The sequence below is a fragment of the Mus caroli genome, unplaced genomic scaffold (assembly GCF_978045245.1).
Source record: "Mus caroli unplaced genomic scaffold, Mus_caroli_1 scaffold_2, whole genome shotgun sequence".
NCBI classification, from domain to species: domain Eukaryota; kingdom Metazoa; phylum Chordata; class Mammalia; order Rodentia; family Muridae; genus Mus; species Mus caroli.
In genome coordinates, this window is record NW_028227257.1 from 90,111,464 (window position 1) to 90,135,852 (window position 24,389).

The 24,389-nt window shown below is 45.2% G+C and overlaps 1 protein-coding gene across 4 annotated transcripts in view; it reads left to right on the forward strand.

Annotated features, from left to right (window-relative positions):
- Ptprj (protein tyrosine phosphatase receptor type J) overlaps positions 1–24,389 on the forward strand; it is a 149,087-nt gene that overhangs the window by 119,186 nt on the left and 5,512 nt on the right. For all 4 annotated transcript variants that reach the window (XM_085834710.1, XM_085834711.1, XM_085834713.1 and 1 more), the window contains exons 8-22: positions 2,197–2,457; positions 3,225–3,497; positions 4,516–4,806; positions 7,424–7,555; positions 9,172–9,382; positions 9,493–9,617; positions 10,526–10,613; positions 11,794–11,835; positions 12,766–12,853; positions 14,455–14,545; positions 16,103–16,176; positions 16,270–16,404; positions 18,053–18,172; positions 22,499–22,659; positions 23,292–23,427. In XM_085834710.1, coding sequence (XP_085690836.1) covers positions 2,197–2,457; positions 3,225–3,497; positions 4,516–4,806; positions 7,424–7,555; positions 9,172–9,382; positions 9,493–9,617; positions 10,526–10,613; positions 11,794–11,835; positions 12,766–12,853; positions 14,455–14,545; positions 16,103–16,176; positions 16,270–16,404; positions 18,053–18,172; positions 22,499–22,659; positions 23,292–23,427 — 2,228 coding nt within the window. The remainder of the gene's footprint in view (positions 1–2,196; positions 2,458–3,224; positions 3,498–4,515; positions 4,807–7,423; positions 7,556–9,171; positions 9,383–9,492; positions 9,618–10,525; positions 10,614–11,793; positions 11,836–12,765; positions 12,854–14,454; positions 14,546–16,102; positions 16,177–16,269; positions 16,405–18,052; positions 18,173–22,498; positions 22,660–23,291; positions 23,428–24,389) is intronic.

Sequence of the window (24,389 nt, forward strand, 5' to 3'; positions counted from 1 at the left end):
CTCTTAACTTACTATGCGACTGAGGTTGGCCTTGAACTCTGCCTCTCAGGTGCTGAGATTAGAGTCACATGCTACCATAGCCAGCTCCCTGATACTGTTTTACGATGCAGATGCACATCTATATTTACCCTTTACAAACCTGGTTGTCTTGGTTCCTGTGTGGTTTTATAATCTGCTTTCTTCTCACCTGTTTATTCTGAGTATCTTACCCTGTCAAGTATGAGTCATTTTATTTTTATCTTTTTATTTTCTTATTTGCTTTTGAAACAAGGCTTCACTGTATAGCTCTGGCTGCCCTTTGTGGACCCAGCTGGCTTTTCACAGAAATCAGCCTGCTTTTGCTTCCCAAAGTGTTAGATCAAAGGCATGTGCTAACATGTCTGGCACTGTTTATTTTATGGGATAATTTAAAGTCAGCCTTGTATTTGTGTGCAGTTTCCTATGAGTAGTTTCCTAGGAATGGGTAGCAAGAAGGGTTGGAGTAAAGCCCCGGAAACGTACAGTTACTGTCCACTAACAAACAGCTGTCGTCACAGCTTGGGACACAGTTGAACAGCATTAAAGGCAGTCTTGATAAAGGGAAACAAATACCTTCTGATCATACTTTGGCTATCTGTCAGAAAGAATTGAAAGCAGGGTCTCAAGTAGCTCTTTGTATACCAGTGTTCATTCACAGCAGCCCAAAGGTAGAAACCACTCAATACCCATTGTCACACACATGGACAAAATAGGGCTTTATCTACAGTCTACACAATAGAGTTTTATTTTGCCATATGGAGTGAAATCTTTAAGTATGTTATAATGTAAGTATCTTGTAAATCAATGAAGTGAAATAAGTCACACACAGTATTTTACAAAGTGGAATAAGTCACACATACAGAAAGAACATTTAATTTATTATTATTTTTTTATTTGTTAGAATTTTCTTTTTTTTTTAATTATGTGTTTTCCTCAATTACATTTCCAATGCTATCCCAAAAGTCCCCCATACCCTCCCCTCCACTTCCCTACCCACCCATTCCCATTTTTTTGGCCCTGGCATTCCCCTGTACTGGGGCATATAAAGTTTGCAAGTCCAATGGGCCTCTCTTTCCAGTGATGGCCGACTAGGCCATCTTCTGATACATATGCAGCTAGAGACACGAGCTCCGGGGTACTGGTTAGTTCATCATGTTGTTGTTATTATTATTTTTAATGACAAGGCCTCACTATGTAGCCCAGGCTGGCCTGGAAGGCATTATATAGAACAGCTTGTCTCAGATTTGCCTTCCACATGCTGGGGTTAAAGGTGAGTGTCACCACACTTCCAAAGACAAGTCCTTACACTTCCATTTATGCAAAGTGCCTAGACTAGGCAAGGCCGCAGAGACAGAGCGGGACTCGTGGGGAGGGAATAGGAAGGTAGTGTTAAATAGGTACAGATTTTATGTTGAAAAATGATGAAAACATTTTGAATGTGATAATGGTAATGTTTATGCAATGCTATGGGTATATTTAGTACTGGCAAAATGCACATTGACAGATGGTTAATGATAAATAGTATGTTGTGTGTATTTACCACACTAAAGGGAAAGGGAACATATGCTCTTAGCTGTTCTCATCTGATTGAATTCCTTTCCTGCCTGTGTCCACAGCTACACCTCTTGTTTACATCATTGTTATAATTACATGACTAATTTTATTTTATTCTTGAAGGTTTTGCTCTGTGTATGTAATGCCCTTGCCCATAGTTAGCATGACCTTCCTGCTAACTATGCTAGGTGTGCATTAAACTCAACTTCAAATACATTCTTTGTTGAGATACAGTGCAGGTATAAAAAGTGTACCCTTTCTCAGTACATAGCTTCATGGATTGTTGTAGGTCAAATGCATCAGGATCCCAGTTCAGGGTAAGAAATAGAGTGTAGGGCTGGCGACATAGATAGCAGTTAAGAGCGCTGAATGATCTCACGGAGGAAGACCTGGGTTTGATTTCTTCTGTCTTTCCTGCTCAAAACCATCCAGGACGCTGTTTGGCCTTTGTGAACTCACTGGAGAGTTTGTTTTTTTTTTTTTGAGGCAGGTTTACTTTGTAGCCCAGGCTGGCCCTGATCTCTAGTGCATGGTCTCTGACCTCATTGGAAAGCTGGATAACAAAGAGTTGGTTCTTTTGACAAAGACTTTGATTAAATGCTTTTCTTTCTTTTCTCTGACTAGACCCCAGTGCCGTGACTGACATCCGGGTGGTCAACATTAGCACCACTGAAATGCAGTTGGAGTGGCAGAATACGGACGATGCTTCTGGATACACTTACCATTTAGTTCTAGAGTCTAAAAGTGGCTCCAGCATCAGGACCAACAGTTCTCAGAAGTGGACCACAGTAGGGAACCTCACCCCAGGCACCTTATACAATGTCACAATCTTTCCAGAAGTGGACCGGATCCAGGGAATCTCCAACTCCATTACCCAGTACACACGTGAGTCTTGTGGGAGATGAGGCAGGCAGAGGGGCTGCTTCCTGCCTCTCCCTTGGAGGAGATACAGTCACTGATGGGGAGAGGCTGGGCTATGCCTCTGGGTTACAGAGTGGGGAGTGCTTTACTAGAAACATCAGCCTCAGTAAAGGCTCTTCTGTATGGATAGGACTGAGTGCAGGAGCTATGTGAACACAGCTGCTCTTTGTAAGCAGAAAGTAGCATCATAGGAGAATGGAGAGTGTTGGAGAGCCTGCTGTTCACTCTTCAGAAACATAAAGAGAGTTGCTGTCCTTGCTGGCGCCAAAGATCCCCTCAGATGAAGATGTCTTCTGTGACAGTGACTGAGGTGTTTCCCCAGGCTTCAGATGGACGGACGGTGGAACTGTTAGCCTATACTATGCTTGACCCTCTTTAGTAGTCAGATTCCAAAAGGAGGTTGGACATTATAGTGCACTATTTCTCTGTATGAGTTAATATATGGGACGGCATATGATAAAATTTTAACAGAAGCACTCTCTCTGTATGAGGTAACATATTAGAATATATATGATAAAATTAAACATTAAAAGAAGCCTAGACATTTTAAATTCTTTTCAGACTTAATTTTCTGAATGTCTTTTCGGGAAATCATCTTTTGAAGTGGTACATATTAATTGTATTAATTCTTTTTTGAAAAAAAAAATCAGGCAGCTTTTGGATATAGTAAATAAAAGAGGCCTATAATTCAAAGTGGTTCATTCTTGTTCATTCTTTACTTTTAAACCAAGGGCCCAGCAGTGTGTCCCACATTGAAGTAAACACCACCACCACCGTGGCAGCCATCCGATGGAAGAACGAGGACGCAGCCTCTGCTTTCTATACCTACTCCGTCCTTATCTTGAAGACTGGAGATGGCAGCAATGTAACCAGCAACTTCACAAAAGTCCCTTCTATTCTAATCCCCGAGTTAATCCCTGGCGTCTCTTACACAGTGAAGATCTTTACACAAGTTGGGAATGATACAGCATCACTGGTACCTGGTTGGAAGCGGTTCTGTATGGGTGAGCAGTCCTGTGTTCTTCCCTTTGCGGCACTCACATGCAGGAATCTTCCCAGCCTGTAGCTTACTGTACCTGCAGGGCAACTGTGGACATGGAGAACTCCAGCCCAGCCTGGCGGCTCATTAATGTTGACGCCGTCACCCTTGCTTCACCAAGAATGCGTTTATTGAGCACGTGCTTCGTTAAAGAGGCCCCTGCACTTCTAGAACTTTTAGTCTGCTGAACAAAACGGATAAGAGATAAAAGTAGGCAAGTAGATAGGTGGTGATTATGGCTAAGAGGACAGAAAAGAGAAAAAAAAGAGCCAAGGAAGGGAGAAATGGTATTATTCTTGTCTAGGGCGTGATATGAGGATGCGCCATGGAAAGGATACATGTAAAGGTGACTGAGTATGGATCTGAGGGCATGAAGAGCCAACTTCATGAGCATCACAGGGTTTTGACCTAACACTGCTTTGGAGAATTTATTGGAGGCCAGGGACGGGAGTGGATCTGCCTGAGCTTGATAGCGAGGGGCAGGAGGCATTAGAGCTCGATGCTTGGCCTCTTCTGATCGTCCCCATGATGTGGTTAATGATCTGTGGCTTTCAGTACTGTTGCTCAGTCAGACTGCATCCTGCTGGTCGGCTTGCTTACTTTGTTGCTTCAGTGGGGTTGCTGGGACCTCTGTTCTGCAAGAGAAAAACCTACATGAGCCTGCACGGCTAGCTGGAACAGGAGCTGGGAGCTAAAGGTGACTTCTCTAGAAGAGCAGCCAGTGCTCTACCTGCTAAGTCTCTAGCTCCTCTTCCCAGAATCTTGCTTGGTGACTGACACCCAAGTGGCATTTAATCCTCAGACAGTCCCGCACTGAGCCCCCGGGCAATAAGGTGACTGATGCAAGATCGTGTGGTCTGATATTGCTTTATTTAGTGAAGCTGAGCATCTTCCTTCCTCCACACCCAGGCTTTCTCCTCACGTGTTGGGCCAGGTTGTCTGCTTCCCTTGAGCCTCATCTTGCCCTGTTCTTTGCTTTGCAGAACCTGAACCAGTGGCCTCCTTCCACTGTGAAGTGGTCCCTAAGGAGCCAGCATTGGTTCTCAAGTGGGCCTGCCCCTTTGGCATGTACACAGGCTTCGAGCTGGGGGTCAGGAGTGATTCCTGGGACAATATGACACGCCTAGAGAACTGCACTTCGGATGATGACACAGAGTGCAGGACAGAAGTCACCTATTTGAATTTTTCTACCTCGTACAACATCAGCATCGCCACCCTGTCATGTGGGAAGATGGCACTTCCCGCCCAGAACACCTGCATCACTGGCATCACAGGTGGGCCTGTGGCCAGGAGCTGGCTACCCCTCGAGCAGCTGGCTCAGCATCGTGCAAGCATAGCCGGAGAGTTCTTTTAGGGTGCTTACTTTCCTTTAAAGTATTTTTATCAGCAGACTGCTTACCTCATTCTGCAGCAATCTAGCTTAAAACTGCAGAGTACAAGAGATGTGTTTCACATCCTGAGCAGTTGTGAGAAACACTTGCTTCCCTCTCCTCTCCTCTCCTCTCCTCTCCTCTCCTCTCCTCTCCTCTCCTCTCCTCTCCTCTCCTCTCCTCTCCTCTCCTCTCCTCTCCTCTCCTCTCCTCTCCTCTCCTCTCCTCTCCTCTCCTCCCCTCCCCTCCCCTCCCCTCCCCTCCCCTCCCCTCCCCTCCCCTCCCCTCCCCTCCCCTCCCCTCCCCTTTTCTTCCCTTTTTCTCTCTATTTTCTTTTTCCCCTTCTCTCTCTTACAGTAGGGAGTTCCATTATTGAATCTAGAAAGGCATTTTGTAGAAATGTTCAGCTATATCCACAGTCTAGACAGTAGGTGAGCCATGTCCGTGGGACACTTGTCAGCTCTCGGCTGCTCCACTCCTCAGCACATTTCCATCCCCTCCGTCCTCCTTGATAATGGGAGGAAGACTCTGAAACACACTTGACCATTTCTACTTATAAATATTCCACATGGATTACTTCAAGATAAGGACTCTCTTTTTCTTCCAAAGATAGCCATATAATATGACCACCGAGTTTAGGGAAGGAAACTTAAATGCAACAACATTATTGTATATGTAGGGACTCACTTCCCTGGAATCTATTGACAAGAGCCTGAGTTGCTTTAGTGGAAGAAAAGATCACACACTATATAGAGACCCCCTTCCCCACTCTTTAATTTCCTGTCAGTCCTTTATATTCCTTCATTTTCTTTCTCTCCTCTTCCCCCACCCCCCTGTTTGGGAAGAATTGGTTTTAATTTGTCTGTCCAGTGCTCCCCTGTCTTTGCCAAACTTGTGTTTTAGATCAGGCCATGGGGTGGTGGTGGTATATCCACCTTTGTGATTTTTGACTTTTAGCTATTTTTTATTTATTTATTTACTTTTGGTTTTTCGAGACAGGGTTTCTCTGTGTAGCCCTGGCTGTCCTAGAACTCACTCTGTAGACCAGGCTGGCCTTGAACTCAGAAATCCACCTGCCCCTGCCTCCCAGCACTTAGATAAATATTCTTAAGGGCATAAAAATATTGCTGGCAGTCTCTAAAGCATCAGTGGTTATCCTAAGAGAGTCTCTTCCTGCAGGGACCTGACTTGGAAAGTGGTTGAGGTATGTTATAGACAGAGGCTCAGAATAGATAAGGTGGACCCGGGTTTGAGTTCTGTTTCTCCCGTGTACCAGTCACGTAATTAACCTTGCTAAGAGCCTCAGCTGTGAAAGGAGAAGCAGTGCTCGCCTTCCAGGACTGCTGTGCTGTGTATTCTGCATTGAAGACCATACATATGGCTGCTCAGGTTGTGTACTGTAAAATCTTAAGGAAAACAGTCTGTATGGGGCTCTTTAAATTGTGTCGTACACAGCGGTACCCTACCCTGTGGCGCATCACTTTGGTTGTGTAGAACATAGCAGGAACAGTGACTATGTTCTGTCCCACTTTGTAGCTCCTCTTTCCATGGTGTCATCTCTGTGTATAAGCTGCAGAAGAGCAGAGACCTAAGTCTGTGCTTCCATGGCTGAGGATAGCACTTGGCATAGAGCACAGGAGCTCATCCGAACTAATATCTCTGGGTTGGGACTGTAGCTCAGTTGGCAAGCACTTGCTGCCTCGCATGCACAAAAGTTTGAGTTCAGTATCTAGCACTGTAAAAACTGCGTGTGGTAGCACATACCTGTAATCCTAACACATGGAAGGTAGAGGCAGGAAGATCAGAAGTGCAAGGTCACCTTGGCTATTATAGGGAGTTCAGGGTAGTCTGGGCTACATGAAAACAAACAACGATAGATGGTGGTGGAGGGTGGGAATAAGCTGACCAGATCCAGCCATACATAGACACCATTTTACTCAGTGATTCTTACTTTTTAATCGGGAGCTTCCGTATGCAGAGGATGGGTATACGTTTAGCACATGTTAAATTCAAACTTGCATTTTATTTGGGTCAAGAAGTATTGGAGGAAGGAGAGTTGGGGAAGGTCTTCACCAGGGTTTATTGCTTGCTTCGTATGTGCTGAGGATAAGGGATGTGAAGGGGCCTGTGATTAGCATTCAAGAGGAGCAGTGGGTAAGGTCCCGTAGTTTGCTGCTGCCAGGCTTAGGGTGGGAAGTGTGAGGTCCCTCCTGACTAGTTAAAGCTGGAGAGCTGATGGTAAATGTTGGGGGTATCTGTGGTGTCACTGTCACCCGGCCTTCTTCAGGATCTAGGCCTCTGCACGGTACTTATTCCTGTCCTGCCTCTTACTTTGGGATGTGTTTTAGATGAGCTCTGTATATAGCTTCCTATACAGGAGCAGGTCTTCTTGAGCATGGATAGATCTTCCCAGGCAGAGGCATATTCTGTAGAGGGCATTGGAGCATGTTCTTTGCCTGGTAGTTTTTCTTCTTCTTTGGTTTTAAATGTTGAGTGGTTGTTTTGTTTCATATTGCTTTAGACCCACCTACTCCGGATGGATCCCCTAATATTACATCGGTCAGTCACAATTCAGTAAAGGTTAAGTTCAGCGGGTTTGAAGCCAGCCATGGACCTATCAAAGCCTATGCTGTCATTCTCACCACCGGGGAAGGTAAGAAGTGTCCAGCATGGGCTAACCCGTGTGATGGAACTGTCTTTGCTACTTTCTTACTGCAGAGATAAAACACCATGACCAAAGCAACTCATAAAACAAAGTGTTTAGCTGGTTTACTGTTTCAAAGGATTAGCAGCCATGATGGCGGAGCAAAGGCTCAGTGGCAGGAACATTTGAGAGCTCACATCTTGATCTACAGCTAGGAATCAGAGGGGCTGGGGCACACACTGGCACTCATACTGGAAACATCGATGACACATGTCTTCCAACAAAGCCACATTTCCTAGTCATTCCTGAACAGCTCCACTGACTGGGGACCAAGCATTCAAATACATGACCCTCTGGGGCCATTCTCATTCAAACCACCACTGTGGTTTGAGGTACATCGGTGGCACCAACAGGGAGGGCAGCTGTTTACCTGGTGCTTTCAAGGATCAGATAGGAAGTACCTTAAGCTGCCCTGGCCTTGAAGTCTCTGTCACAACTATTCAGCACCTCTGTGGTGGTATGGAAACATTACAGAAGATGCAGGAGAGACAAGAGGGCCCATCCCACAGTTGATTTACCCAACTCTGAGGCTGGATTTGGACCCTAGGCCATAACCAGTCAATTTAGGAGGATGTGCCCTTGAAAGCAAGCGCAAAAAGATTACTTGGGGTATTCTGAGGGCATCTTCTGGGTGGAAGAGGGGAATTGGATGGCAACTCTGTGGTAGTAAGACGGGAATGCTCTGAGGACAGCTCAGATAGCAGCATGATACCTGGTTTCACACAAACCAGGCCTAGGGAGTTAGCATGGTTGGTAAAGTACTTGCCTTGCACGGGCCCTGAATGTAATCCCTAGGACCTATATTAAATGAAAAACTGTGCATTGTGATATGACCTTGTAACCCCGGGGCCAGGGAGGCAGAGTTGGGAGGATGTCTGGGCGTCAGCAAAGCTGGCTTGGTGAAGTTCCAGGCTAGAGAGAGAAAGAGACCCTGACTCAAAAGAAGAAAAAAAGGAGAAGGTGCCTGAGGAATGACACCTGAGTTTATCCTTTGGCTTCCACACACATAGAGGACATAGACACGTATGCATGCAAAGTAGCTCACACACATGCACCTGCATCCCTATGAACACAAATCAACAAAACTCGGCATTTCCCCCGACTTTTAAAACCGTTGAGTCTGTTTCTCAGCCCTTTATCATTGAATTTGCTCTCAACAAATTGCAAACTCAGACCCATGCTGAATGAAAGAGACCCTGTTATGCGGTGACCAGACCAGTCACCACAGTTGAGTCAGCAGCAGCTGGACTCAGGATCTTGGGCTAGGAGGTCAGGAACTCCAGCTTCACAGTGTGGGCAGCCTGCTTTGGGGGCAGGTCTCTGCTAGCTTTCTGTACTTTGTTATTCTTGCTTGAGAATAGGGGCCGCAAGCTTTTGTGAGTGACTCCTGACAGAGAGATGAGGTGGTACAAGCCAAGTCCTAAGTGCTCTCCTGCTCCTAGAGCTGCTGGAGAGACAGTGGCTGCTGGCTACTATTGCTCAGCACCTGTGTCATTAGGCAGCCATGTTGTGGCACATGCCTTTCTGCTGTCACTCATCATTTACCTTCTGTGTTCCTTTCTTAGCTGCCCAACCTTCTGCAGATGTTTTGAAGTACACGTATGAGGATTTCAAAAGGGGAGCCTCGGATACTTATGTCACATACCTCATAAGAATAGAAGAGAAGAGACAGTCTCAGGGCTTGTCTGAAGTCTTGAACTATGAAATTGATGTGGGGAACCAATCCACTACCCTCGGCTACTACAACGGGAGGCTGGAGCCTCTGGGCTCCTACCGGTAACATCTGGGTCCTTGCAGTTGCCTTCTGAACCTGGTGAATGTCAGGTTGTGTACTATGGTGGTAGATACACCTCAGTCACCTTATTTTCTCCTTTGTCTCCCCACAGGGCTTGTGTTGCTGGCTTTACCAATATTTCCTACAATCTTCAGAATGTCGGCCTCATCAATGGGGATGAGAGCTATGTGTCTTTCAGTCCATATTCAGAGGCCGTGTTCTTGCCCCAAGATCCAGGTAGAGTGAAACAAAAGCCCTGACGTGGATTTTGTGTCTTGTGTCTGCAGAAACCTGCTGACCATGCCCCTCTCTCAGGTGGCTCAGAGGGTGGAGGATTTTGGCTCTCTGAAATGGACATGTCCCTTGGTCTTTGGGGTCAGCCTAGCTCCCCACTCTGGGGTGCTTGAAGGAACAGCTCCCCACTTCTCCTCTAAACTGGTCACACTTCTTCAGATTACTTAGGCCTTTGCTTTCTAGGAGTCATTTGTGGACTTGTGTGAGTTAGTTAAGAGTCCTTGAATGTTCACATTAGAAGGAGCCACAGGAATTGTCTTGTCTAAGCTCTGCTTAGAAATAAGGCTTCTAAGGCTTAGAGATGGGGTGTGCCCAGTGTTACACAGTGGCTTAAATGCAGGTCTGAAATTCTAGCCTTAAACTCCTTGTGAGGTGTTCCTCCTACCCAGTATCACAGAGCTAGATATGTGGGAATCTCAGGTAGTTGACTGGTCTGTTAGTCTGCTTTTCAGAGCTACCGAGTAGAACAGGTTACCCAGAAGCGAATTTCAGGGCATTCCTACTCCTTCCCTTAAATAGCCCATAAAAAGGGTGGGCATGGTGTTGTAGGTACTTTTGCTCATAGGTGACAAAAAAACCAGTGATCTAGCTGGCTCAGGTCCCCACATTTGCAGCTGAACAGAGACCTAGGTCAGGGCTCTGCTGTTTCCAGGACCATCCTTCTCATGGGTGAAGGGAGAAGAAATCAGCCCTGAAAGCTGTTCTACTTTTTCATCCAAAGATATTTACTTGTTCCCAGTGTGCACACACTCCCTCACTCCCTGAATCCTGCATGGGCAGGCTGGCTGTGGGTGTAGCACATGGCCCTTCATGAACACCCATTGAAATCCCTCTGTTGGGGTCTTCCCCAGGTGTCATCTGTGGAGCAGTCTTCGGATGTATCTTTGGTGCCCTGGCCATCACAGCTGTGGGAGGCTTCATCTTCTGGAGAAAGAAAAGGTGATATTGCTTATTAATCATCAGGTGCTACTGTTGAAGGGAACTTTCTATTATAAGGAATGGCCACCATATGTATAATCAGAGGGAAGAGTTGAAAGAGCCCCTGTGTTCTTCACAGTGTCACCACCTGGCCAGTCCTCTTTCCTCTCTGACCTCCTCCCAGCTGCGTCAGTCCTACACTGACTTGCTGGATGCGACTTTCAAGTCAGGATTCTATGAATGTGTTAAGAGTTTCATAGGATTTTAGAGTTGGGCAAGTTTGAACTCAGGTTCCATCCTTGCTCGTGGTTGGAAGCCCTGACACTCTGTGGTGTGGGAATGAGTGCCCAGCTTAAGGAGCTGAGGACACTGGCAAATGTCTCACTCCATGACAACGTTATTCATCGTTCTCTTTGTACCGCCACCCTGTGGTGTAGTTAACTAGTGAGAACAGTGCTCTGTGTACCTGGATTTGTCATCACCCTGAGATGACACCTGAGATGGCTGTCCTGCTTTGTTCATGTCAAACCTGATGGGGGTCTTCACTGCAGCATCGTTTTGAGTAGCTGCCTGGTATTTACCATCATTCACTTAACCATTTCACTGGATATTTTAATTATTATTGACTACAGTTACATGGGTGTGCTCATGATTATTTTCCTAGGCTAAATTCCAAGCTGGGTAGTGACTGGGTCAATGGGCATGCATTCTTTCCATTTTGACATACTGCCTAAACTGCAGTGTGTTTTGGCTTCAGGTAGAGCTGAGCCAACAGAACAGTGCAGGTCCTCACAGTATCTGTGATGGATCAGGATTTGCCCCTACTTCTTTGCATTAATTTACATGATGGTTCCCTAAAAAGCAGAACATGGAATAAAGGAATGTAAACACATGCACACACACAACACACACACACACACACACACACACACAGAAATTCCAAAAAGTTGCTTGATTAGATTTTGATTCTTCTCAGTAAGTTTGCAGATTTTTCTAGTTTGCATGTCCTGTTTGGCCTGTTAGATGTCGGGGTACTAGGGAGTTGGCTATGTATTGGGCTGAGTGCTGTGAGCAGGCCGTAGCGTCCTACCTGAACCCCAGGCTGTGAAGAGAGGTGTCTGTGGCTACGAGAAAGGCGGCAGAGCAGGATGAAGTTCATTGTCTAATGGGCCTGTTTTTTTTTTTTTTTTTTCCAAAATAGGACAGATGCCAAGAATAATGAAGTGTCCTTTTCTCAAATTAAGTAAGTCTCTGAGTTACAAACTTATTTTAAGATTCTCAGTCCCCCAGTCTGTTCAGTGACTATCTATAGCATTTTTTTTTTTTTTGATAGAAATAGCTGTTATTTCCCCTGATTGACAGATTGGCCACAGTCATATGGAAGTTCTGGCTGTTTTCTGCAAGGACTCTTTGTTTTATTAAGTTTACCTGAAGCTCCCTTTATTTTTGTCCCCCACCCCATGTTCTTCAGTTTTACTAATAAATAGGGCGTACCTTCTCTCTCTCTCTCTGGTGTACATGTGCACACACATATGCATCCCCATGCGTGCTCAGAGGCCAGAGAGGATGTTGGGATCTTACTCTTTATCTATGATTGCTCTGTTCACTTGAGACAGGGTTCCTGCTAAATTGAGAGCAGTGCTGGAAGCCAGCAAGCCTCAGTCATGCTCCTGTCTCTACCCGACCTGAGCACTGGATTTCAGGTGCATGTGGCCACACCACTTCTTACATGTGGGTGCTGAGGATTGGAACTCAGGCCCTTGAGCTGTAGTAGTAAGTGCTCTGACCTACTGAGCTGTCTGCACAGCACCCCACCACCAATAGATAATTGTCAGTTTTCAAAAATGAACAGGTCATCAAGTCACACGTATGGTCAGTTATAGAACAGGTCTGCTTCCCTGGTTCACATTTCAGTGCTTTTAAAATAACATTGTATTAATCTCCAGCCCACACCCCTCACTATGGCTGGCTTTGTTCTTTTGAGTTGATGCTTCCTTCCAAAACGAGTACATCTTTCTAATTGTCCCTTTTTTTTTTCTTTTTCTTTTCTATGATGAAGACCTAAAAAGTGAGTAGCTTCATTTTTAAAGCTTCTGTTTTTTCTGTTTTGAATGAGAAATAAGCAAACAAACAAACAAACAAAAACCCCAACAATTATTTTTTGCTTTCCTAGATCCAAGTTAATCAGAGTAGAGAATTTTGAGGCCTACTTTAAGAAACAGCAAGCTGACTCTAACTGTGGGTTTGCAGAGGAATATGAGGTATGTTTTTGTTAACTCTGTGTTCTGCCAGTCTGTCTTAGGGTGAAGCTTTGGGCGAGAGGCAGCCTAGAGGGGAGAAAGGATTGTGTCTGACCCTCTGGGGCACTACTGTTGGCTAGGAAGCTCACAGGGACCTTTACTTCTGGTGGAGTTTGTGTTTAGTCTTGTGGATACCTGAAGATTATCCAGAGAGACAGATGTGGTTGGTTGAAGCTAGGGGATTATTAACTAGTCCCTAATAAGCTGTATGAGCAGCAAAGAAGCCAGATGTACTGTTTAGAGGTCTGGGGCTGCCACGGCTCTGGTCAGAGCTGACTTGGGAGGGTTATTGGAACCATGTTTGTCAGTCTCTTGCCTTCTAGACTCTGCTACCTCAAACTAGGGACTCTGCTACCAGGAAACTGTGGTAGTGCAGAAGGTGCATGCGTGCTTGTCCCCTGCATGATGCGCCCTTGGCTGTCTGCTCTAGCACTCCTACAATCCTGCCCACAGCTCCATCGTAATCCATTCTCATTCTGACACTGCCTCCTCCCGGATTCCTCAGATCCCATGGGAGGCGTCTGGCTATGTCATGTTTGTCCTTACACTGCTCTTGTCTCAAGTGCTGCCCTAGCTAAGTCCCATGAAGTGTGTAGCTGGGGACAACGGACTTATTGTCTCACTGTTCTAGAGGCAAGAGGCTCCAGATCACAGTGTCAGTGGGATCTGCTCCCCCTTAGCCTCTAGGGGAGATTCTTGCATGGGTCTCCCAGCTTTTGGAAAGCCCAGTTGTCCTTTGGTTTGGGGGAAGCATGGCTTCCGTCTGCACTATCACCACCATGAGGCGTCCTCTTGTGAGTCTGGTGTCTTTTTTTTTTTTTTTTTTTAGGTATTTTCTTCATTTACATTTCAAATGCTATCCCAAAAGTCCCCCATACCCTCCCTCCCTCCCTCCCCTACCCACCCACTCCCACTTCATGGCCTTGGTGTTCCCCTGTACTGAGGCATATAAAGTTTGCAAGACCAATGGGCCTCTCTTCCCAATGATGGCCAACTAAGCCATCTTCTGCTACACATGCAGCTAGAGACACGAGATCCAGTGTGTACTGGTTAGTTCATATTGTTGTTCCACCTATAGGGTTGCAAACCCCTTTAGCTCCTTGGGTACTTTCTCTAGCTCCTCCATTGGGGGCCCTGTGTTCCATCCAATAGCTGACTGTGAGCATCCACTTCTGTGTTTGCCAGGCACCGGCATAGCCTCACAAGAGACAGCTATATCAGGGTCCTTTCAGCAAAATCTAGCTGGCATATGCAATGGTGTCTGTGGAGACTGATTATGGGATGGATCCCCAGGTGCGGCAGTCTCTAGATGGTCCATCCTTTCATCTCAGCTTTTGTACCCATACTATAACGACATTACCCTATTCCAGTGACTTCACCTTGATTGCCTTTTCCATGGCCATATCCTATGAGAGCCTACTCTAAGGTACTGGAGGTTAGATGCTTGGCACCTCTTTCTAGGTCACAGTAGTTAACATGATCTGCCTCTGCATTCCTACTTAGTTTGACCGCACCCCATGCTCCGATTAAACATACAACTCGTTTTTTTTTTTTTTTTTCAGGACCTGAAGCTGATTGGGATAAGTTTACCTAAATATACAGCTGAAATAGCCGAAAACAGAGGGAAGAACCGCTACAACAATGTTCTGCCCTGTGAGTGGTTTTATTCCTTTTGTCTTCCCTTGTTCCTGGCCATCACACTGTGAATGGCAGAGAGATGGGAATCAGTGATTCCCACCTGGCATCTCCACCACCATTCAGCACCAGATATTTCTCTCCCTCATTTTCCCCCCAGATCTTTTCCACCTCCCCACCCATTCATTTTTGAGACCTGGATCTTGCTGAGTCAAGTAGATTAGCTGGCCATTGAGCTCCAAGGACCCTCCTGTTTCTCCTTCTCCAATACACGGATTATAGGGGTGCACTGTGGGTACTAGGGTTTGGACCTGGGTCCTCATGGCTTGTATGGCAAGCACTTCACTGATGGAGCTATCTTTACAACTCCAAATTTAGAACTTTATCTGTCTATGTTGTGGTAAATCTCTAACCCAAATATGCCCAGCAATGAAAACAGGACTCAATTAATATGAATACATGCTGTGTGCCTAGATTGGGCAGATTCTCCACTACACTACCATCTTCCACATCTATGAGACCCCTTAGAACTTGCGGTTTCTCCAGACCATGTGCTTCTGCTCCGCTTTTCTTCCTCCTCCTCTATGTCCTCTCCCTCTTCCATTTTCTCTTTCTTCCCTCTCTCTAACTTCTGCTCCACCTTCCCTTTTTTTCTGCCCAATCATTACCTCTCCTTTATTTTACAAATTAAGGTGGGAAGCAGATTTACAGGAAATCACCTGAGTGCTGACTCATTCCTTGTTCACAGCCACTTACCGGAGAACGAATTAACATCAAATATAATTAGCCTCAGGGCTATCCACAACATTCTATCTGTCTGTCTGTCTGTCTGTCTGTCTATCATCCATCCATCATTGATCTGTCTATCTGTCTGTCTATCTATCTATCTATCTATTCATCAGTCTTTAATTTATTGATTGTCTATATGTATGGGTGTGGCAGTGCCACAGCATATGAGTTGAGGTCAGAGAATAATCTCTCCCTCCATCATGTGGGCCTTGGGATCAAACTTAGGGCATCAGGTTTGTCAGTAAGCACCTTAAATGGCCTAGCCATCTCACCATCCCAGTAACAACTTTTTAAAGCTGTAGGAGAAAGTTAACTTGGATGCCTTCTTTGCCATAGTAGAATAGGCTCTGAGTTCACATTCTGTCTGCTGTTTCCCCAGATAGAAGGCCTTGGAAATGCTACTTTGTCTCTGAAACTCCTGATCTCCTTATCTTGAAAGCTTGTGGGATGGTTTTGTTGTGTGGATATGGTTGCTTGGCACCTGCTCTGCTCAGAGCAGATGCCCAAGGCTGCAGAAGTGAGGGCTTCTTTAGACTGAGGGGGTGAGAATGTAGGCTTGGCTGTCAGGCTGCCTAGGTTCCAGTCCTAGGTCTCCAAAGGCTGTTGTGCATCTTCTCTGTGTCACTGTCACAGCCTGTCCACAGGGATCAAATGAGATCACGAATGTAATCTGTGAAGCAGCATGGCAGCCATGGGCTGCCAGTTTGTACTAATAAAAATTTCCTACTTGCAAATTTCCTGAAGCATGGCATAGAATGAGGACCTTTCTTTCTTTTAATGCTACAGATGATATTTCTCGAGTCAAACTTTCAGTCCAGACCCATTCGACAGACGACTACATCAATGCCAACTATATGCCTGTAAGTAGGTGGCTGTTCTCACGACCCAGGGTTCATCTGAAGAGGAGTGTGTCTGTCTGTGCCTTTGATGGTGACTGAGCTGTCTATTTCTAGGGCTACCATTCCAAGAAAGATTTTATTGCCACACAAGGACCTTTACCCAACACTTTGAAAGATTTCTGGCGTATGGTTTGGGAGAAAAACGTATATGCCATTGTTATGTTGACCAAATGCGTGGAGCAGGGAAGGGTAAGTGTCTTTTAAATATTCATAAATTAATTTTTATTGTGGTAGAGGGTATCTTGAAATCCATCTGTCTTTTAAAAAAGGCATTTAAAAAATGTCTTCCCAAACATTAATACTTTCATCCTTAGAAAATATTCTATATTTTTAGCTTTCAGATAGAAGATTTAAATATATCTTGAAGAATATTTTTATTATGTTTCATTATGGGGTCATATTGATGTCTATGATTGACTCTGTGCTGCTGGAGTTAATGAGTGGGTAGAACTGGGTTAGTGCAGTGGACACTGCAAGCCTTGCAGTGGGCACTAGAGGTTAGTGTAGTGGACACCAGAGGTTAGTGCAGTAGACACCAGAGGTTAGTGCAGAGGACACTGCATGCTTTGCAGTGGACACCAGAGGTTGCTGCAGTGGACAGACACTGCATGCTTTGCAGTGGACACCAGAGGTTAGTGCAGTGAACACTGCGAGCATTGCAGTGGACACCGGAGGTTAGTGCAGTGGACACTGCAAGCCTTGCAGTCGTCTGTCGTCAGCTCTGTGCCTATAAAGCCTCTCTGTGCGGTCTCCTAAATCTCGGATTTTCAGAGTTATCTCCAGGTGCATCTCAGCAGCCCCTTCTCTTCCTGTGTGGCCTGGGACTCTCCTGCCATTTCTGTCACAGAAAGGAGGATCTGTTCTGGGAATAAAAATCTCACATTTCCTTAAATAGAGATGAGAAAAAACACATGCTAAATTAAAAAACTGTGTACCTGAAGAATGAGAATTAATATTACTTTATGGAGAGTTATTAATTACTATTATTATTTAGTGTTGGGGACTGGATGTGGGGCTTTGGCTGAGTCCACACTACGTGTCTCAGTGTGCCATGCTTTGCCACTGAGCAATACCCCAGCTATCAGTGGTTCTTGTTTTGTTTTGTTTGTTAGTTTTTTGAGAGAGGGCTTCACTCTTAGCCTAGGTTGGACTTGAACTTAGAGCAATTCTCCTGCTTCAGCTTTCTAAGTAATGAGATTGTTGGCATGAGATCCTATGCCTAGAATAAGGTATTTACTCTCTCTCCCTCTCTCCCTCTCCTCTGCACCCCACCCCCAAGTGCATATTCCTTTCTTGAGTCCCTGAGTCAGTGATTCCCACACCTCCTTATCCACCAGAGTCGTCTGCAGGATGTTTCTGTCTCCTTGTTGATTGAGAAGGGTTCTGACAGCTCGATGGTGTGGCTGCTGGTGGCCAGGTGTTCTCCATGAGTGCTGCTGTCCCAGGTGGCAACTGGAACCTGTCGGACATCATTCCTTAAGATCTATTTTTATTATATTGTGTGTATGATGTGTATACATGTGTGTGAGAGTGTATATGCCACAGGAAATACATGGTTAAATATGTGGTCCATGTGATGTTTCTGGAAATGGGATGTGAGTCCTGTAGGCTTGCACAGCAAGTGATCTACCTGCTGAATGACCTCACAGACCTGAATCATTTCTCTTAAAGACCCACTTATGTTATTTTGAGTTGTTAGTCCATGAGTGTATCTCTGTGTTTGGGTCAAACAGACCTCGATAAGGGACTGAGCAGTTAGTTCCCCATGACAGTTCCATGGTTTTCCTTGCGAGGTTTTGATGATGGTGGATGTGTGATCCCTGACCTTGTGTTCTAGACCAAATGTGAGGAGTACTGGCCTTCCAAGCAGGCTCAGAACTACGGGGACATAACTGTGGCGATGACATCAGAAGTCGTTCTTCCAGAATGGACCATCAGAGATTTTGTGGTGAAAAATGTAAGTGAAGATTGATCCGAGAAAATCAATGGGTATTTATTAATACGGAGAATAACTAATATTTGATGCCCGAGAAAAGCATTGTTTGCTTCTTTTATTTTTTTCAGAATTAAAGTGCCCATATCTGCTTGCTTTCTGAGGAGCCCCAGCTTTACTTTCCTGAGGGGACTTTGGTGTCCTTTCTGAATAAATGAGTCTTAAGAGCATGGCAATGGCGCTTTGCTTCCCAGGAGGCCTTTGTGTCATCTGGGTGGGGACGTGCACGGGGTTGCTTACTGCTAGGGACAGTTTGTATTGATTCCAGGATTCAGATTCCAGGGCACATGCACTGTCCTCCCTTTCCCCCCTAAGTTACAAAACCAAATCCACTTAAATCACAGACATTCTAGAAGCTGAGTCTCTTTTTCTTTGGAAGTAGAGAAAATGTTCTGAGTCACCATTAACACCAACTGAGTGTGCAAACGGGTTTAACGTTTTCCAGCTCATAGCAAGGGCCTCAGATGGTCATATCTCTTCATCTGGTGAGCTCAAGTTTGAGTCTTTGACATGAAGACAAGATGTGGAGTTCCGGAGTGGGCTCACGAGCCACAGCGCTCAGTCTCAGCATTGTTTATTCTCACAAGATTGGTTATTTAGAAGCTCCTCTAATAGATGAGTAAGCTCTGTGTTTGTTTCCATTTCCCTTGGGTATATATATGTCCAGTGTCTTCTACTTTATTACTATTACATGTTCTTTGATATTTTCATACACGCTCAGAGTACATTTAAATCATACTGTCAGTATCATTTGTGGAGGTTGAACAGTTTTGAAGCCACATGCATAGCTAGCTTTTGGAGACTGGATAGCTAAACTCTGACTACATGCAAACTGTGTCACCATCGAGCTTTTAGATTCCATACGTGGAGCTGACCTACAGCCAGCTCCTTTTACCCCCACTGTGTCATTCAGCTGTGAATTCAACCAACCCAGATGGAACTTATTCAGAGTAAAAATTGTTTTTGTATTTAACATGTGCATTTAGGCTCATCATTCCCTAAGCCATACAATATTACAACTATTTAAAAATACACTAGGTAATATAAATGGTTTAGAAATGATCTAAAGTATAATCACATGTTGTTGACTGACAGGGATGTGTTCTGAGAAATGTGCCTGTGTGAACATCATGGACTGTACGCACACAAACCTGGATAGTACAGCCTACTATGCACTTGGGCTGTGTAGGGTATACCGTCATTATGTCCATATGACTGCACAGGAGCGTGTGTGCAGGTTGGATGCACACATGCTTGTATTACTTTGGGATCCTGTGTCTGTGTGAACATCATGGACTGTACGTACACAAACCTGGATAGTACAGCCTACTATGCACTTGGGCTGTGTAGGGTATACCGTCATTATGTCTATATGACTGCACAGGAGCGTGTGTGCAGGTTGGATGCACACATGCTTGTATTACTTTGGGATCCTGTGTCTGTGTGAACATCATGGACTGTACGCACACAAACCTGGATAGTACAGCCTACTATGCACTTGGGCTGTGTAGGGTATACCGTCATTATGTCCATATGACTGCACAGGAGCGTGTGTGCAGGTTGGATGCACACATGCTTGTATTACTTTGGGATCCTGTGTCTGTGTGAACATCATGGACTGTACGCACACAAACCTGGATAGTACAGCCTACTATGCACTTGGGCTGTGTAGGGTATACCGTCATTATGTCCATATGACTGCACAGGAGCGTGTGTGCAGGTTGGATGCACACATGCTTGTATTACTTTGGGATCCTGTGTCTGTGTGAACATCATGGACTGTACGCACACAAACCTGGATAGTACAGCCTACTATGCACTTGGGCTGTGTAGGGTATACCGTCATTATGTCTATATGACTGCACAGGAGCGTGTGTGCAGGTTGGATGCACACATGCTTGTATTACTTTGGGATCCTGAGCGTCCACAGATTTTCCTGGGATCAATCCATATGGATCCTGAGGGAATGTGGAACGGTAGTATCAACAGTACATACTAGGAGATGACGTTTTGAGAGAGTGTCTTACTAGACAGCCTAGGCTGGCCTTGAACTCATGAACCTCTGCTTCAGTGCTGGAATTACAGATTTGTGTTGACATGCCTAGTTTAGCATTTATGTAACTGTGCATGATAGAAAAGCCTACATATAGACGTTGTGGTGTTACATTTTAACAGAGACGGATAGATTGTGTTCTAGTTTGTAAGATGAAGATAGAGGTGAGACATAGTATATGAGATATTAATTCTTACTAGTTACTGGGCCTTAGAGACTCTGGTCTCAGGGATATTCCAGGTCTTCCTTTGGGGATGTTTATCACACACTGACGTGACCACTTAAGTAAGGTCACAGTCAGGGAGGAACATTTGCAATATGTCAGGCTTATTTCTGCAGGCTTTGCTCATTTAAGCTGACTGGCATGTTTACTGTCCCTGGCTGCCTCTGCTTGGAGTTCACCTTTTGTGCATAGAGTTGCCGAAATAAAGACAATGCTACTGCTCTCACTATAGTTCTAAATAGTTGTTTGGTGTTTGCTAGTTGTGTAGTAGTACCATACGCTATCTAGAGAGCCCAGGACTCACCAGGTGGCTCTTGCCCAACAGATGTAACCTCCTGCCCATACTTAGGGAAAGGATTTGGGGCTTTAAGGGAGGTGCCATTTCCAGGTGGGCTATAGAACGGGGCTCATGAAGTTCCCAGGGAGCTTGCATTAATGAAACTCTATAGATTCTAGAGATTTCATGATTCCCACCAAAGCCTTTTCTTATTTTAGGCTTATATATAGGCTTCCACATGGCATTTTCTAAAATAGTGCTTTATAGTTATGTGAAATCCATGCATGCATTTCCTTTTTATAGAATGAGAACATTACAGATAGAGCTCCATGTCTTTTGACTACCATCCTTAGTCTCTGCCCCCTGCCCCCTGTTCTTACCTCCCTGCCCCCTGTCCCTTGCCCCTTGGCCCCCTGTTTCCTTGAGCCCTGCCCCTGCGCCCTGCTCCTCTGCTCTTTGGCCCCTGCTCTCCCCCCCCCCCTGCTCCCTGCCTCCCTGCTCCCTTGTCCTGTCTCCTTGCTTCCTGTCCCCTGACCCCCTGTCCCCTGCCCCTGCTCCCTTGCCCTCTGCCCTGCTCCTTGCTCCTCTGCAGAACTGCTTCTGAAAAGTTCTATGTTCCATAGTTTCTTTGTGTCTCTCCCTCTCTTCCCCACTCCTCCCAGCTGATTTTTTTCTCTCAGTAAACCCTTGTGATAATATTCATGTTAGTTATCCTCAGTGAAGCTCCTCAGTATCCTCGCTCCTATTTCTCAAACTTTGCATAGTGTGAATTTATTATTGCTTTTATAATGAATAAAGGCCAGAAATTAGCTCCAGTCATGGAGATGCCCATTGCCCTGCTGAGGGGACATATGGTAAGGTCAGGTACAGACAAATGAATATAGTTGAATCAAGGACAGGAAGGGACAGGACTAGCCCCAGGGGACAGAGTTTTGGTAATTATAGGCACATGCTTGGTCTAAGGTAGAGTTAAACACTGTGTAATTGACTAGTTTTGTTGTAACAGTGTCCTCTGTCTCCTGCCGGCCAGATGTTAAAGTAGCAGACTGAGTTTGTATGTGTATATGTGTGCATTGTGGTGTGTGTGTGTGTATGTGTGTGTGCGTATGTGTGTGTGTGTGTGTATGTGTGTGTGTGTGTTTCTCTTTCTGTGTGTGAATGTGTGTTCCTCTTTTAGATCACTATAGTTCTAAATAGTTGGTGTGTGCTAGTTGCGTAGTAGTACCATACGCTATCTAGAGAGCCCAGGACTCACCAGGTTGCTCTTGCCCAACAGATGTAACCTCCTGCCCATACTTAGGGAAAGGATTTGGGGCTTTAAGGGAGGTGCTGTTTCCAGGTGGGCTATAGAACGGGGCTCATGAAGTTCCCAGGGAGCAGGCGTGTGGGTGTAGGGCTGTTACTGGCTGGTAGCTGAGAACAGAAGTGATCTAAACTTAAAATTGAACTGGGTGCGTTGTCTCCACATAGGGTGAGTATCGGGTGGTCATTCCCATTTCCTCTGAGCCTCTGATGCCCATCTTTAGAAGGGGAGATGATGCCCTTCCTTCTTGGGAACATTATGAGGATTTGGTGATAGGGATCAATTGTGCTGTGATCAGGATTTCTCCTGCCTGGCTGCCCGTTTTCCTTTAAGTGCTATATGGTTCTCAGGCCTGCTTGATTTCACTCACCGTTGTGAGATACTGTCAGGTGTCTTGACTCTCTGGATCTCTAACCCGTTTCGTTGGCCTTTAGATGCAGAATAGCGAGAGCCATCCTCTGCGGCAGTTCCATTTCACCTCCTGGCCTGACCACGGTGTTCCTGACACCACTGACCTGCTCATCAACTTTCGGTACCTGGTCCGGGATTACATGAAGCAGATACCCCCTGAGTCACCAATCCTGGTGCATTGCAGGTATGCACAGTTGGGAGTGTATGCATGTGTGACAACTTAAAATGTATACATTTATGAACACCCCCCCCCCCCACCACCAAAGCAATGCCCAAGAGAAAATGCAATAGTCAGTTGGAAATTCAAGAGGGGACTGTGGTCTTAGTCCCTGAGACTGTAGAAAGGGGTTGGTGAGCTATATAGCCCATGGGCCAGACAGGGTCTGCTTGTTGTTATATATAAAACCTCACTGGAACCCAGCCACGCCCACTGGCTTACTCATTTGCATTGCTTTTATACTGCAGTGGTGTAATGTGCTCAGCTGAGGGTATTGGCCATCTGGTCATTTACAGAAAGGGTATGTCTGTGCCTACAATAAAACAGAAAGAATTTAGCATTAAAGGCAAAAGAATTAATTAGAGCAGAGGCCTCAAAAAAGATACAACTTTGTGTCCTAGGCTACAGGACCATTTGATTGGCATGGGGTGTGAGGAGGTTAGCAGTATGTTTAGTCTGTGACTTTTAACTCGCTTGAAGCTGAAGTTGAGGAGCGATGTGTTCGCCTCAGTGATAATGAAGATATGGGTACCAGTGGAGGACTGGGAGACCTGTGGAGAGGCAACTGATGGTGATGTGCTAATTTCTCTGTCTTCTAGTGCTGGGGTTGGAAGGACGGGCACTTTCATCGCCATCGATCGCCTGATCTATCAGATAGAGAATGAGAACACCGTGGATGTGTATGGGATTGTCTATGATCTTCGGATGCACAGGCCTCTGATGGTGCAGACAGAGGTGAGGCCAGATCTGTGTTTGACACTTTACCATTCCCACCTGTCTGTAAAAGGTCACATGGAATCACATGCTGGACTCTTCTAGAGCTTTCTTGCTCTTGACTGTGGATTTCAGTTGTCATTAAATTACCTGATGCAATAGTACCAATAGGATGACACATGAAGATAGTGGCAGGAGTCTTTGTCTTAATGCATCTGATTTTTAAAGCAGTCTTCTTTAAAATAAAGAGATTATTTATTTTTATTTTGTGCATATGGGTGTTTTTGCCTGCATGCATGTCTTTGTATTACATGCATTCGGTGCCCACAGAGGCCAGAAAAAGACATTGAATCCCCTGGAAGTGGAGCTAGAGGTAGTTGTGAGCCACCATGTACATAGTGGGAATCACACCAAGATTCTCTGTAAGACCTCTGCAGTGGTCTCAACCGCTGAGCTGTCTCCCGGCCCTCAGACTTGTCTTTTTAAGACTCTTGGTTTTGTTCCTAGATTTTAAATTTATAAAATTAGGTTTTAAATTTAATACATTTATTGTTTATTAAAAACTTATAGGTAGTTTGGTCTTCATTTCTGAGAGGATCTGACTTAAGCTAACAGAGCACTTCTCAAAAATAGCACATTGCCACTGAAGCAGAAATGTAATTCATGCGTACACAGCCTTGAAGATGTTACAGTGGTCATCAGAGCTATACAAAAAAGACTGAGCAGAAAATGTGTGCTCAGTATGCACTGTGATGTATGTAAAGATGTTGGAGTTGCCTTATCTGAAGCATTTCCATGGTTTGTTGATCGGCTGTTTAGTCCTGCTGCTCTGTGGCAAATACTTTAACCACTGATCCGCCTCTCCAGCCTCCTGATCATTTTTTCGTATTTCAAAAATAATATATTAAAAATGAACACTATAGAACTGTCCAGAATGTATTCTTCCCGCTAACCCTACTTCCTAGACGCTAGGACCTAGAGGA